Below are 17827 nucleotides of genomic sequence, written 5' to 3' on the forward strand. Positions count from 1 at the left end.
GATGTTTGATCATGTTATTTAAAAGTTGATCGACTAACTTATGAACATTATTTCACAGTAACAGAAATTTTGAATTGTGTACTATTCATCATTGTTTAGGACAATTTTCAAATACATAACACAAATATTACAATAAGAATATACTAGTTACCATTAATTTAAGATGAAAAGTGTAAAAGTTTGGTATTACTGAAGAAATCAGTTACCTTTTTGAAATATGAAATAATTAGCCAATTAATGAAAAATTGATCATCTTTACATTTTTTCTGTAAAAGTACTTCTATTTAATTTCAATGATTTCACAATAAAGTATTCGAGAAAATATTTCAGGAAATGTAATATCATTTCAAGAAAAATACAAATTTACTGTATGGTCAATATAAACTATAGTTTCAATGTAAAGAAACACAACTTTCTAGGTATTTAAACAAAGTATCCTAGTAAACATCTGAAGACACTGAGCTGTTATTAATTACATTATTTGTTGAAGTTTTAGAACTTTATGAGATACAATATTTGTAAGCAAGATTTAAATAGTTGAGTGGATCTGCATTTTTCCCGTTTAAAATATTATTTTAGCATGTGTGATTATCTAGGGGAAATGTTAACTTTTTGACCAAAGGTAATAGTTGATATATATGAGCTTAACTCCACTCAGACCCCTTCTAGCGTTAGAGTTGATCCCAAGTCCAAATAAAAGAGGAGGGTTAGGCATGGAGCTTGCAAACCTACCACATAGAAAACAACCTTGCTAAAATTCGCTAACTAAAAAGTCCATTTAAAAATTACTCTTGGAGTTAAAGAACCTTCATTTAGAAGAGTTATAACGTCCGCCATGAGAACCACTCAAGCAACTGTAGAAATGAAAAGATATAACCTGGCGGTGCTTGGAATAACTGAGAGCAATTGGACCCAAGTTGGACAGGAAAGATTAGCTTTGGGAGAGGTGCTGTGGCACTCTGGCTATAAGGAGGAAGATGCTTCGCATACATAAGGAATTGCACTCACTCTGTCCAAGGAAGCACGAAAAGCACTTGTAGGATGGGAATCTCATGTATTCAGGACCAACAAAGCCTCCTTCAAAACAAAGAAAGGAGAGATTACGATTAATGTCATTTGGAACCGTGCACTCACCAATGATAGCAGCGAGGACGATAAAAACCACTTTGATGAGAGAGAAGTGTTCAGGAGAGGACCTGACCATTATGATGAGAAACCTAGACATCGGGGTCTGAACAGACAACACTTGTTTTGGAGACACGGATAGATAGGAAGGAACAAACACGATGAGAGTTTTTCAAATTCATGTGCTTTCAACAGTGGTTATATCGGGCACCATAATCCCCTACAAACCCATAGACAAAGCTACATATGTCTCACCGGGTCACATTACGGATAACCAGATCGACTACATCAGTAAAAATGAGAGAAGGTCCAAGGAAGACTTAATAATACGGACCTGGTGGTGGTTAGGATGAAACTGAGGTTAAAGAAGCACTGGACAACTGGCGAAACATAGTTGCAAAGGTCCAACACAGCTTTTCTCCGAGATACTTACAGGCTCATAGAATTCAAGAACACATAGAAACAGGTCCCAAGCCTTAGAAGGTTCACTCAAAGAAGAAGGGAATGCTGTGGAGAACAACTATAAATGGAGCACTAACTTCAGGAAGTTCTGGGACAAAATACTCATCATCATAAAGAATGGCTCTTTATCAAAACCCTGGACAGGATTCAAGGGAGCAACGATGAGACAGCAAGTAACAACAGCCGAACAAAAATAGAGAAAGTCATGGCACAGATGAATACACAGAGGCAAACAAGAAAGTGAACAAGAGTAGCATAGCTGATAAACAGAAATATGTGGTATACCTAATAGTGATAGGAGGAAAAGCTGTAAGATAAAAAAAATATGTGACTTTATGAAACTACATGATACAATGAAGGGGCTAGCTGAAATATATAGTAAAACGGAGTGATCAGAAAAGAACAAAAAATGAAAACCAATCTTTAAGTTTTATGAACAGCACGACAGATGAGTAGATAACGTTGAGGAACTCTTGAATAAACCAGCCCCAAGGAACCCACTAGATATTGAAGCAGCACATACAGACATTTCTATAAATGCCACTCCATCAATGATGGGAGAAATCAGGGTGGCCATCAGACAAATCAAGAATGGGAAAGTAGAAAGATCTGACAATATACCAGCTGAAGCACTGAAGTCAGACATAGAAGCAACTGCAAACATGCTCCACATTCTATTCAGGAAGATTTGGAGGGAAAAACAAGTCTGGACAGACTGAAAAGAAGGATACCACATTAAGATTTCAAAGAAATGAGATCTGAGCAAATATGAGAACTACAGAGGTATCACTGTACTGTCAGTACCACCAAACGTTTTCAACAGAGTGTTGCTGAACCGGCTGAAAGACTCAGTATACACCCAACTTCGAGATCAAGTGGGTGGATTTCTTAAGGATGGGCTGTGTACAGACCAAATCACGACACTACAGATCGTTATTGAGCAATTATATGAATGGAACTTGTCACTATACATCAGCTGCTTTGAGTATGCGGAAATACTCGACATTTTGCGTAGGAAAACTTTACGTAGTGTGCCTCGATACTACGATGTACCTGAGAACATGGTCAAGATCATCCGGAATTCATATGACGGACCACACTGTAAATTCATGCATGGAGGACAGCTGACAAGTGCATTCCAATTGAAGACCGGTGTCAGAACTGTTAGCCAAAACCTAAATCAGAGTTTCCAACATAACGTCAAGACAGTTCTGTTGTACAGAGCTGAAACTTGGAGAACTACTACAGCACACTCCGTTCACCTCAACAATGCAGAATTTTATTGAATGATTTTTCAATGAAGTTAAATTTGTGTGAATCGAATGTTGAATTTGGAACAACTCATTCAATTGCTTATTGTGATATTTTATCATGCTGCTCTGTTCAATAACTTTAGATAGAATATAAGCTACATTGGAGGTAATTCATTTCATAGTTTAAAATATTTTTCTAATACAATGAATACAATTATGCCAAATATCTGTTGTTAGCATTCCTAAACAAGGATGTCTTTCATGTGTTTAACATTATTAGCTCTGTGTTGCTGCTTATAGATTGATGGTACCGTCCTACATTCCCACTTTTTTTAAAATAAATTGGTAAGCTTAAATTACATGTCATTCATCTAATAATACTGCCAATTTATTCGATTTAATCTACAAACCACAACATAACACTGCATAGTACGAATCTATAATGCAGCTTTCATCACACAGCGTTGCTCTGCTTGTCAACATATGTCTTCTTTTCAGGGAATGGTATATTAGGTATTCTGTATTCTAATTACATTTCTATGTTTAGGCGTTTAATAGATACACTGAATTTCATAATAGATTGTCCTGACCATTGAAGTAAGATTTGTACATAAAATCAGTACATATTACTTTCATTGCATTACTAATAAAATATTCATCTTAGATTATGGTTAGCGATAAAGTTCACTTTTTATACTTTAATTAATTCTCAAACTTTGTCAGAGACTATTTGTGTGAAGAAATTTTATATAGGATACAGATAAAATGTGATATGCCATAACTTTATCAAAATAGAGAATTTTTTATCATACTTAACTCTCTGTATGTAGAAATTTAACTTACTTACTTACGCATGTTACTCCCAATGGAGCATAAGCAGCCGACCACCATTCTCCAACCCACTCTGTCCTGGGCCTTCTTTTCTAGTTCCATCCAATTCTTGTTCATTTTTCTCACGTCTGTCTCCATTTCCTAGCGTAATGTGTTCTTTACGCCTCCTCCTTGAGTCCCTCCGGGGGCTTCTGCCGGTCCCAAACCCGGAGGAGGGTTGGGCATGGGGTTAGCGACTCCATCCCGTAGATAACTAACTCGCTAAAAAAACGCTAACCAGAAACAATTATTCAAACTAGAAATTTAAACTCACTCTGAAACTGTATTCTGTTTAAGCAAAGATGGACAGTGGCTAGCAGTGGTTCGAGTTTCAAAGTGAACATCAAGTCTAGGATGCAGGTACATCCATCTGACGAGTCCCAAATAGGACGAAACGCTCATCCTAAATTCCATTGCTATCCACTATCCATCTTTGCTTATAAAGCTTGTAACTTCAAGCAATATTGAGGCAGTTCGCACAGGATGCACATATGCCAAAAAGAGACTGATCAATTGCAGTCCTAAATAACAATAGGAAGATACAACTAAACAACACCAAGTGAAAGTATTCTGTTTGTTTCGATCTCAGTAAAGATTACAAACTTATACGACAATTAAATAAGCGGATCAGTATTTTATTGAACTTCTATCAATTAATGTTGATAACCCAATATGTACATGGAATTTCATTCTCTATTTGTGTATATTTGTTAAAAATCATTCATTTATTAGTTTTCATCATTCCATACTGTATATAATTTAGCATAATCTCTTATCTTTTGGACAAGTATTTCTATAAAGTATGATATTTCACTACAAAATAAATAAATCTTATGAACATTCTTCTCCCGTTTTACCTAATATGTCAATATAAATAATCAACTTTTATGTAACCGTATAAATATTTCTTATTTTGTCATCATCATCATCATCATCATCATCATCATCATCATCATAATTACTATTAATAGCGCCATCACTAATATCAATAGTAGTAATAGTATTCATACTAATATTTGAACTAGTACTTCTATTTCTTTGAACAATTGAAGAGTATTGATATTTACGTTTTAATATGTGGAACATGTTGCCTTAGTTCATGGTTCTTTCTCTATTCAACAAATTTATTTCTCAAAGATACTAAATACTTCTAAAATTGTAATAAAATATTCACAAATATAGATTGTACAATTGTTTGCATAGTGTTTTCTTTTTTTGTAATTTCATATGAATATAATACAATGGATAAATAGAGCTTAGTATAGTATTAGTCAATGAAACAACTGTTATCTAGCTCTTTAAAAATTACATTATAACTAAATTGATGATAATTTTGTTCATTTCCATGTTTGTTCGCTTCTTCTTTTAACTTTTTATTCTTCTTTTTTCCCCTTTGGCATATGCGTATGTTTTTATTTGTTCACATAAAAAGTAATATTTGGCATAGTATATAAAATTTATTTTCCCTATAAGAAAATATCTTATCCATTTATTTATTTATTTACCTATGAATACTACAATTTCATTTATCATTGATCGCTTTTAGCTTAGTATAATAGATAAGAAGTATTGTAATTAGTTACCATAAAGTCAACATAATTTTATATTTACTAAGATGTACACATTGGAATAAATCATGAACAAGGTGATTTATATAATATAAACTTGAATCAGTGGATGTAATACTTTATTTTGTCAGTACATTGTATTAGTAGTGGGGAAAAAAACCTAGGAATTAATATCACTGATAGTAAACAATACATAATGAAGTTAGTCCAATATTCACAGATAAATATAAATAGTAATTTACTCTAAATGAGTAAAACTGTTAATTACTGTATGCCAATTAATCTAATGTGTTTTTTTATTCTGATTTTCTTTGTATTCTACTAAACAAACACAGTGTTGGAACCTGGTAAATCTAAGAATAATCGTAGTAAAACTATACCAGTAGTGGATCAAATCAAATGTAATAGCTCTGGTGATTTAACAGTACATTTTGATGTTAATGCTGTACAAATTGATGGAAGTCTTCGAGCAGTTCATCATGTCATTGTTCGTATACATGATCTTAATGACAATGGACCAAAGTTTGATCAAATTAGATGGCATAAACGTTTAAAAGAGGCACTTTATCGAGCCGGTAGGAGAATTGATCTACCAAAAGCTAGAGATATTGATATACTTGCTGAACATAGTAGAATAAATTATCGACTTGAATCATGGCATAATGATGGATCCAGTTCAATTATTCCTTTCAAAAGTCCTTTTAAACTGGAAGTAAGTAATTCAGGTCAACCTGACTTAATATTGACCGAAGATTTGGATGCAGAAATGGAAACGAGACATAGGTTTGTCTTAGTTGCTTACAGTCCGAATGTTATTGATTCAAAGAACGCATTGAATGGTCAAACAATCTCACGTGAATCTCGTCTGGAAATTGATATCGAAGTAGCAGATATGAATGATAACGAACCCAGATTCTCATTTACTGTATATAATATCAGTGTAGCTGAAAATACATCAGTTGGGACTGTCATTTATGAAGTAAGTAATTAATAAAATTTACATATTTGTATATAACATCTGTCAACCTGTAACTGAATAGTTTCCATCTTGGATTAAAACAATTTTAACCGTATGAAGCAAAACATACTTAGGCTTACTCTGAAGAAATTACAACCTTACAGAAATCAATGTATACATTTTTACTAAGTAATCAAAGGTGAAATGATATACTAAGCCTTCTACAAAGAGAACTAAAAATCATAGCAAAAGGGTAAAATTTAATTCTTTACACTAAAACTTGGAATATTAAACTGAAAGACAGTTATCATATTGTTGATATTCATCAACTTCTTGAATCGGATCGGAAAGACGGTATTAAACTGTTATCCTATATTTTACGAAAGAAAGGTAGCATCAGTTATATTATACCATTCTTAAAATACAAAAATAATTTATCTCCCTTAAATTCCATCACAGTTTATTGAAAGAATACCTACATTTTGTTCACAATATGGTTAAATTCGTTTCACATTTTAATCATACTTCTAATCTTCATCTTACAAGCAATGAACATTGAATTATCAGAGTTTCGTCCAATAGGAGGTAACTGGTACAGTTATTGATCAAAAAGTTCCAGTAACTAAGTTACAAAATAGTCCTTAAACATGTAGCTAATTTGTCTGCATTGAGTCACATCAGCTCGTTACTTCAATTTATTCCAATTAGCTGAAATTTTTTAAAAAATTTGTTATTTTTTGCTTCAGAAGAACGACAACTTAGTCAGATTAGCACTGTCCCATACTACGAATCTCAATTTAATTAATGAGTTTCTAAAAGATTCCTCATTTTTTGTCAGAATTCCTTTTCAGTACCATTAGTTGCATTCATATACTGTTGTTTACCGAAACAACATCTCAGACTTTGTAAATTAGTGATATAGTCTTTAACTTTGAAATGATGTATTAGGAGTTAAGTTCTAGGATGATGAGGGTATAGGAAAGAAATCCCTTTTAATTTTTTTTGCTCTATATATCTTCTAGTTACTTTCCATACTTTCCGCCTAATGTTTATCAAAATTCACCAGATTCTACGAAAATTAGTTGGATGACCATTAAACATTAAGGAAGCATATACATAAATTAATTTTAGTTTAGGACTCCTCAGCAGTATGGATCAACAACTCCAGAAGAGGATAGAGCCCATAACCTTAAAATCTAATATTAAGGATGATAATATACAACCAGGGAATCTTTAATAATTGATTACATTCTTATTCTCAGCTAACTAACGGTATCATGTTGGCTTCGCATAATGTTAACGATAGATAATTACCTCACTATCAATTTTGATAAATTTTTGTTCCATTGCTATCAATTAGAACCTGGATTGGTCCATTTTACAATTAATGAACACCAAATGAATCAGTCATTAGTATGCACAGTGAAGTATATTCCTAACTAAATATGAGTATTAAAGAATGATATATTTCATCTGTGAGACAATAAAATACAATAATGAAATGATTCGTATGCATTATCTTAATAGCCAGCATCAATATTCAATGTCACGTAATGCATTCACGAGTTAGACGATATAAACACTTGATTCTTGTAAGGTTAGGCTTCAACGATAACCATTAACAAAGTACATAGAGTTCGAATAGTTGTAATCTTTGTTATTTCGTTGGGACACAGGATTAGTCTGTCTTCGTGGATAACCAACACAGGTTAGACGACTATATTTCAATGCAACCACCAAATTTGTTCGTCTAACCAGAATGTTCTTTTCAGTGTTGCTAAGTATATCACATAATTCGATAAGTACACTTTTATTGAAACCTCTATAGCTTACTAATTTCTAATAATTAAGTGTTCTGAGATGAAACTATCATTCATTGTTTGATTTGCATGAAGCTAGTGCTAACAAATCCCGAAGTAACACTATTTTTACAACCATTAATATAATGTCTTTAGAGTGAGGTTTTGATGGATGAATGGTTGCGATTCATTAATCTGATTGGCCAGCATTGCAAAAAATACGCTGAATAAAACTTTGTGATATCAGTTAATATTTCAGACCTATTCCTTCAAACATAAAATTTGATCTGCATAGGTTAGAAATGTCTACTCGTTTATTAATATCCATGTACATCTTTATCTGCATATGTGTGTGCGTGGTATAAGAATTCAACCTATTTGTATAACATGTATCAGGAAGGGGTTGACCCTATAAACATGACAAATTAAACAAAAACCATTCACAAAGATGAACCAGTCGGTTACTGAATTCATAAACAATGTTAGTTATATGAATTGGGTTTAGTCTAGAATAAAAAAACAGACAAAATTTAGGCTTATGTTTTCCAGCTGAAAAATCTATGAAACTGAGAATTTTTATCCAGCTAGAATAAAATCCAGTAATAAGTAAACCTCGAAATATATAATATACACAATTGCTTAATAAACACTGAAGAGTTGATTTTATATTCTGAATTCGTCAGTGAAATATCTTCATAATCTGAACTGAAATATTTAAAATACTTCTTGATTGATCCAATGTCATTGTAAGTAACACCATTGTCCATGGTTTATACAATAAGTTCTAATAAATTTATAATAAATCAAACAAGTAGATTGTGATTTAATCGCCTAATAATGCTGTACTCGTCTAGAAATCTAAATGTTTTGGGCTTATTCCTGTAGGAATCACTGAGTACATGCTGTTGACGAGAGTGGAGCAACTACATGAAGTTTCCTGATTTCAATAGGTCCTTATCTAACGTCATTAAGTGACTGAGATTATCTTCAAATATTATCAAGTTATTAAGACTCTTTATATTACTTTTATTTAGATTAGTATGAAAAAATACTAAGTGGTTAACGAGAAATATATATTAATGTATCCTTCTTTTTATAAGGTGCTCTTATAATTGCTGTACTTCATAGTTTATATCGCCGCCTGATTTCCTTCTTTCAATTGTCATTTAAAAGTAGACAATTCTCAGCTATTGAGTTCGTTGTTAACAAAAGTCTATAGCTAAATAATTATCAACATTTTGTTCGTAATAGTAGCAGTTTGTTTGTAGTACAGCACCCGAAAATAGTCATATTTATTAAGTATTTTGAATAAATAATTTAAAGCTAATTTCTCCTATAGAAAGTTCAGTGTTGACACATTCTTTATATGTACTGATTTGAGTTTTTGTTAGTACTTTCCTAAACACATACTAATATTAGTATAGAGTTGTGGAGATCGTTGAGTTTTGATCAATATCATGAATGGACCAATGTTAGACCACCATTGAAGACCTGGGAACACTGGACGGTCATTTCGTTCTGGTATGGGGCTCCTCAGTAGTGCGCGATCACAATCCTGCACGTGAGACTCGAAACTAGGACCTTCGGTCTCGCACACAAACACTTAATCTTCAGACCACTGGGGTGGCGTTCAAATGTGTTAATGTTCAACCCAGACAATGGATGAGGGGTTGCGCAAGATCATTGATTGCTCGAAGATATACATTAACACCGTTGGACGCCTGCTCAGTGGTATGAATGTTAAGTGTTTGTGTGTGAGACCGAAGGTCCTAAGTTTGAGTTCCACGTGCGGGATTGTGGTCGCGCACTGCTGAGGAGCCCCATACTAGAACGAAATGACCGTCCAGTGCTTCCAGATTTTCAATGGTGGTCTAACATTGATCCATTCATGATATCAATCTAAGCATGTTAACATTATGAGTAGATCATCTTGAAATTATAGTGTGAATTTCTAGCATACTTAGTTAATCAAATGGTATGTAAGTACATTTACTCACGTGTGAAATTTAATGATGGTTGTAATGCATCCTTAGTGAACTGATTCCGGTAAATGTAAAACAGTATCGTTGACTGTGCTGATTATGCTATTAGAGCATTTTCTAGGAGGTTGATTATGAATACAGTGGTCTTGAGTGCTGTTAGAGGTATGAGAACAGTTATCACTTCCCGGTTGCCCATACCGTGGAACGGTTCTTCTGGAGGTACCTGAAAAGGAAATTAAATTAGAGGTGGTCTTACTGACCTGAGAGCGTGACCGCAGTGCCCAAGAGACAACTGCTTGAGGTCGGTCACACACAACCTTTTTATGGGTAACTTTTGTGTTAGCTCCGTTCTTGTTGAGACCTTACCGCCGGAGACGGATATCCATGGGATAAGGCGAGGTGTGCATTTTCAGGGTCGACCATTTCTAACCCCACCCCTCCTTGTGGGAAGGCAGCATCGCCGTCAGGCTGGTTGTCTGAAGGAAACACCTTATTGCTGTCACACCTCTGTACAGTCAGAAGTACGATTTCGCCTTCGCACCTTGGGTTTGTTGCTTTTAGTCTTACCGCTCTTCAACCGACCTGTCTGACATGGTAGGACCTTGAGGAACTGTTGTTCCAGCCAGCATAGCTCGGTTGCTTCATCACGATAGGCAAGCCCGACCACCACGTCAAGGTAGCAACAAGGGTTGGGAACATTTTCTACTTTTGGTGAATCCTAAAATAAAACCATTTTACTTTTTCTTAAAATTCTAACTATTTTTAAAGCCTATCTTATGAATAATGATCTTTTTCATAAGAAATACTTAAATGAACACTGTGAACTTTACATAATATGATCTAAGAAAACTGTGGTATGACAATTATCCATTTCTGCAACATCAATAAATAATTCCTGAGATATTTTAAACAGTTTCCTGGAAGTTGCATAGCCACTGTTTTGAAATACAGTAAATGATGGTTAGTACGTATCATATATTCAAGTCTACACGTTCGGTGTCATGAGGAAATCTTAGTGGAGAACAAAAGTACCCAATATTTCAGAGTCATTATCAAAAGCACGCAGAATGACTTACAACAAATTATCCCCTAAATGACAATCACTCTGTCAACAGAGCGGCATAAAAAGCTCAAAGCTCCATCTAAGATCTTTGGTTTAGAAACTCTGGTCTCATAGAAAGTAATCATCTACATTAAGTTTTAAACTTTTAGCATATATTAATCAAACTAACATTGAATCTCGCATATGAAAGTTTACGAGCTATCGCTTTACAAAGCATAAAAAAGTGTACTTTTGGTGGCTGACAATATGGATTGAAAAGAGTAAACATTAGGCAGATGTCGACTCCTGAACTGTTAAATTTTAACTGACTATCAGTAATTGGCAAGGTGGACTATCTTCAATTCCTACTAAGTCTAAACATGTACCATAATTGTGGCGAAATCACTATTCAATAATCTCGGTTGAATGATTTACAAGACGGTTGCTTAGTATCACTACAAGATCTCAATATTTATCGTCAGGACCGATCAAGCAATAAAAAAAGTCATGGCGGCGATGCAGCTAGATTTGCAAATATGAACTTGTGTCGATCTGTTTTGACATGTTTTAAGTTTTTAAACGACTATTCAAGATGCCGTCCAAAACACTTGATCAAGTGGAGTTCTGTTCTCTGAGCTGGATGGTTTGGTCGTGGAGCTTTCATCTGAAGTTTGTGCTGATGATGTCGTTCAGAAGAACGATGAAAGCTCCACGACCAAACCATCCAGCTCAGAGAACAAAACTCCATCAAAATCATCCACCTGAGTTACAAATCTTCACCATCTCAAAATGCAGTTATGTTTATGTTACCAACATGTACGTGATTCCCGACTGCACATCGTCTGCATTATCCGTTTTCGCTTATGAATTTACTGAATTTGGTGTTACTACCTTCAATGATTCACTTTCAATTATACATGGTGATTTTAATTCATACGACTGCAGCTTTCTTTCATCACTAGATCACCAAAACGCAGTAGATACTCCCACTCGTTTGAATGCCCATTCAGACTTAGTTTGATGTAGGAATATATATGGCTCATAAACGTGCTCCATCGTCTAGTTCTAATTATTGTGTAATTTGTGTTCTACCTAAGATATATGGCAAGCTTGGAAACAGTACACTCTTACATCAGATAAATAAAGTTAAATGCAGGAATTACTCAGAAGAAAATATCCAAAATCGGAGAAACGTGTTTCGTACGACTAACTGAGGATTATTTATAGATGATTCATTGGAAAACACTGTTGATGTTATCACTTGTTATTTTAGATTCCGTTTCGAAATTTTTTGTCCCATTCAAAATCTTTTTGTAAGTTTTGAGCAACTTACATCTCTACAACTAGAGCGATTAGGAGGGTAAAAGAAAGAATGTACAAGGAGAAAAACTTTAATGAAGTTTGTAAGCTAAATAGTCTAAAGAGCCAATAAATTACAAGTTTGAACTCGACATTTACTCGGAAACTCCTATCATGTAAAAACTCCTCAAGTATATGGAAGCCATTTAAAAAGCTTACAGGCGAGAAATACATTAGAGGTGACAACCAGATGAATGTTTGTGACTTAAATAAGTCTTTTGCACGTCAGTCATTCGATGTTATGCCTCCTATATCCACAGGTTTGATGAATAGTTTTGTCCCAATTCCCACTGAAAATGATGTCCGAAAATGTCTCCAGTCACTTAACTTGTCCCAATGATTAAGAACTGAAAATATCCCAAGCCTCCTTTACAAAATGTTTGTTGACATTCTGTATTATCCATTCAAATGCATCTTTAACAGATCCTTCGCAACTAATCTCATACCGAAAATGTGGAAAAAGATTAAGATCATTCCAATACCTAAGTATCTGGCGATAAGAATGTGAAATTTAGCCCCATGGCAATAACTTCACCTTTCCTCGAAGTTGTCGAACAATTAGTGATACTCTCACATCGAACTGAACTAAAAGAGCACATTGGTCTATATCAGTTTGTTCACAAATGCAAAAGAAGCACCTTAGATGCTGCTGTTGTTCTGCATCATAGTATAGTGTTTAGCTTAGAAAAGGTAAGAAGTATGTTCGATGCACTTTCCCAGATTATACTTTTGCTTCTGACTCTATTCCAAAACAACAACTTAAAAAGTTATTCAGCGTCAACACTGATAACTGGATAACAAACTGACTATGTTCTTGCTTCTCTGAAAGAGAATAGTACACTGTATTCAGAGTAAAGTGTTCGACGTCTTTACTGTCTCATAAAAGTGTGTCACAATGAGCTGTTCGTTCCCCGCTTTTATCGTTTTTTGTGTAAGATCCTCCATCTTTCACAGAAAACTCTTTTGTTAAATATGCGGACGATCTCACTATATGTATGCCTATCCCTTCCTATTTACATCCCTTTGAAATGAATAAGTTTTTATCTCGTATTGAATGGTGCTATGTTTTAATGGTCTCACACTTAATCTGTCTAAATGTCAAACAGTTACATTTGGCCTGAGACATGAACGGCATCTAAACTCCCTGTTGGAATCCAATAAAGCTTGTACTATTAAAGACTTTGATAAACACGATGTCAAAAGTCATTTATCTTAGTGTATATCTTTCCCTTGATCTCTCGTGATTTTCTCATGTTTTATTGTTATCGAAGAAACATTTCCGTCTGACTTACTACATTAAGAGGTTGCATGCTTTTGGGATTACTCGACATTTACTCTTACAATTTGTCAATTCTTGCATATTACTTATTATCCGTTGCTGTTCTCCATTATTCTTTCCTGTGGTTTTCAGAATAAAAGTTTGTTATACTGAAGAAAGTGCTGATTACAGTTAGCAGTGTTTGTAGTGAATATTTTAGGGTAATTATTATTATGACTGTGGATAGACATTTAGAGTCTTGCAAACTCTCGTCAGATGTTAACGCGTCAGATAATAACCATCCACTTTATTCGTATTTTTCTTCTTGTACATCTTCTGATAGAACGAGACGTCAGCATGTTAAAACCAATGCACGCAAGCAAAGATATGAAAGTCCTACAATACCTTATCTAGAAAATGTACTATGTGACGAACAGGTTGTTATTGCTTATCTAGTCAATAACTTGTTTTCTAAAACACGTTTTTAACTCAAATGTACAGATTTTAATATTCATAAAAAACATTACGGTTTATTCCAGGTAGCTTATTTACTTAATTTATGTATAAATGTATTCGGTCATCAATTTTTTTTGTTTTGTTTTGCCTAGTAAAAGAAACTTGTCGAAATACTTTATGCCGAAAATTCCGTATTGTACCAAAAGTATAATACTGTATTTATCGCTTTTTTATAGAATATGTATAAGTGGAAAATATATAGTTTTCCTCTTGTTGTAACTTGTCTCTCATTAAGTGTCTGCTAAGAAAGTTTTAATTTTAAGTAGCAGAAATCTATAGTTCAAGATAATGAGTCAAGAACAGTTGGGTCCTCTGTTACTATTTCTTGTGAACAGTTTGAATGTCTGTTTTTTAATAAAACATCTTTTATTCAATATACAATGCTTCTAAAATATTTTTGTCATGATGAATAATAACGCATAATTACTGATAAGCTACTTACAGATTTATGCTACAAAACAAACAGTCAATTTATAAACTCTCAGTTGAGCTAATTTATTTCATCTATTCTAAAACATCACTTGTGTTGGCTTGGAAGTCTCGAAGACCATAAAACTTTGTATTTTGGGAATTTCTCAATGAAAAGGAAACTTTAAAAATCCAAATAATCACTTATGGACGAAAATAGTCAAAAAGTTCAAACAATCAGAATTATTTGTTTAGGTGACATGAACCTAGAATTTTAAATAGAAAGAACAGAAGCAAGTTCATAATCACTACAATTCATGTTGTTTGATTTTCTGACCCTTAGACAATAATAAATATAGGTGTTCAGTTTTTTAGCCAGGGCTGATCACTATAGACAAAAATATAAAGGGTGCGGACTGAAATGAATAACCAATCAAATCATAATAATGTAATTTATAATAAGTCATCTGTTACATTATTCTTCTAGCATGTGAATCATTCCACTATTCATGATTGGTTGAAATTTCCCCGAAGGTTTAGCTAGGAATATGCTATCTGCTTTCCGTTTTCAAAGAGGATATACTATTATTTAGAAAAAAATATGTATACTACATTGATAATCACCAGAATTAAGAGGTAGCACATCATTTATCATGACATTTCGAAAAAAGCTGATGCATGTTGGAGGAAAGATGATTATTGTAATTCAGTAGCTTATTGAATTAATCTCATGTTTGTTTATGTAGTAATCTTTAGCCAATATAAACTTGAATTGTTTGAAACGAACAAAAGAATCAAGTCAAATAATCACGTTTACTGGTTATCATTGTTAGTGACAATACAATGTAGCTCATTATACAATAGTTTCTTAAAACGTTTGTTACCTGAATCTGTTGTTAAAAAGATATTTTATTGAGTCAATGAGGCTGGACTTTTGAAGACTCAATAAAACATACAAACCATTTTATAAACTTCATGTTAGATGATTAGAAACAACTGTTCAAATGTTCCGCATCTATGTTATGTGTTGATTTGTACTGGTCAACATGGTTGGCCTACAATTTTGTAATAAATGATGTTTCTCCTACTAATCACTTAACATTCAAAAAAATCTAAAGACAACTATATTTTCTGATCCCAAACAATCTAAAAGTTTACCATTCTAAAGATCACTAATAACTAAATAATCTAGAAAATTACACTTTAAATTGCTTTAAAATAATTCATGATATTCAAGATATCACTGATAATTTAACATCTGAGTATTTCGAATATTCCAATTATTCCCTAGGTTAGATTCTGTTTTCTTAGTTGATGGATTTCATTATGAAGCTTTCGTTTTTAAATGGAAATGGGCCTCAAATCAAAGAGCATAATCTTGTCAAATATATTCACCAGGACAATAAATGTTTTATGTGGTTTTGAAGTCTACCAATTATTCTCCATTCCGTTCATACTGGACTAGATTTGGAATAAAGTTTGATTACAACGGGTATCCGATATCTTAATTCTTAAAATAAACGTTTTCAAAGTTCAAATACACTAGTAGAATTTCCAACAATTTTGATTTCATACAGTGTGACATATATTTCTGTAGTGATGAAGTGGAAGACGTAATAGAGAAATCTTTTCAGTATATTGTTCCTAGTAATATTTCAGTCAGACTACCTTATCGAATAAGTTTTTCTTTCACTCAAAATAGAACAATAAAAGAATTGCCTTTTGCATAAGAAAAAAACAGATATTCAGGGTTTACTTCATCCAACCTTTCAGGTAACAAAATTAAATAATTAAATAATTAATGTTCATGGGGTCAGAATACATCCAGGGATTGATCATATTAAAAATTAAAAGCTTTATATTAGTGATAAGAATGCAAATAATGTATCTGATGCATAGTCTTTCACTTGCTTACTTATATACGCTTGTTACTTCTTATCGAGGAGCATAGGCCATCCATCAGCGCTCTCAACCCAACTCTGTCTTGGGCGATCCTTTTCAGTTATTTCCAGTTGCTATTCATTCCTTTGTTGTCTACTTCCTGTTCTCGACGCAGTGTGTTCTTTAGCCTTCCTCTTTTCCATTTACCTTCAAGATTGCAGGTTAGGGCTTGCTTCATGATGCAGTTTTATGATTTCCACAATGTATGTTCTATCTACTTCCAATGCCTTTTCCTAATTTCCTCTTCAGGTGGAAGTTAGTTTATCCTCTCTTACAGTAGGCCAACGGATATTGAGTATCTTGCGTAGACAAATGTCTACAAATACTTATACCTTCTTGACGATGGTTGTAGTAGTTCTCCACGTCTCAGCTCCGTACAGTAGAACTGTCTTGATATTCTTATCGAAGTTTCGAACTTTGATATTGGTTGACAGTTGTCTTGAGTTATATATGTTCTTCGATTGTAGGCCATATTCCTACAACTGAAGAACATATATAACTCAAAACACCTTTTTTGTAAACATAAATGATAATACTTTAATTCAAAATTGGTTATTAAATTACTTTACCCTCTGATCATCCCAAATTTTAACAAAAGTTTAGAAAAAACTACGTTAGAAATAAAATTACCAAAACACTTGTACTTACTTTAATTATAATATTTTGTCTTTCTGTATGTTAAAGAGGCACCCAATATCCATACTCATAAAAATAACTTAAGATACCACTGAATATTTCACTAAATCTCTTCAAAATTCATAATACAATAATAACGTTAACTAATCTATATTAAACTCTTTGATAAATACTATAATAATAGTTAAGTGTATGTTATAGTTCTGTCACAAAACAAAGGTCACTATCTTATTTCTCAATATGACATAACAACTGATAGATCAACTAATTAACCTATTGACAACAAATAACCTTGTTTCTTTACTTTAACATTTCCTGTTCTAAAAGCATATTGAATAATGTAGGTTGTTAACTAATTATCGTTTACAAAAACATATATTTTAAATAGATATCTTCGTAGATATTTCTTTTATTCAAAGTAGACGCCTAAGTTTAGTGAAAATGAGATAATTTAATTTTGAATGATTTACTTATATGAAATTCATTGAATATTGTTTCGTTCTTCTGGATATATCATTTTTTTAGATAAGTGAATGTCAGTATTAGTTATATGGTAAAATGTCTACTGAATCAACTTTCTTGTTCATTGTCCTTCGACTTTGTATTATAATTGCCTCGTTCAATAAAGTTTATGTATTCTGATTTGATTT

The 17827-nt window shown here is 33.2% G+C and overlaps 1 protein-coding gene across 1 annotated transcript in view; it reads left to right on the forward strand.

The window, feature by feature from the left end:
- HMR-1_2 (Hmr-1p) overlaps positions 1–17827 on the forward strand; it is a 129193-nt gene that overhangs the window by 80511 nt on the left and 30855 nt on the right. Inside the window, exon 4 of the mRNA XM_051215553.1 lies at positions 5614–6257. Within this exon, the coding sequence (XP_051073690.1) occupies positions 5614–6257 (644 nt within the window). The remainder of the gene's footprint in view (positions 1–5613; positions 6258–17827) is intronic.

The sequence above is a fragment of the Schistosoma haematobium genome, chromosome 1, assembly GCF_000699445.3.
Source record: "Schistosoma haematobium chromosome 1, whole genome shotgun sequence".
NCBI classification, from domain to species: Eukaryota; Metazoa; Platyhelminthes; class Trematoda; order Strigeidida; family Schistosomatidae; genus Schistosoma; species Schistosoma haematobium.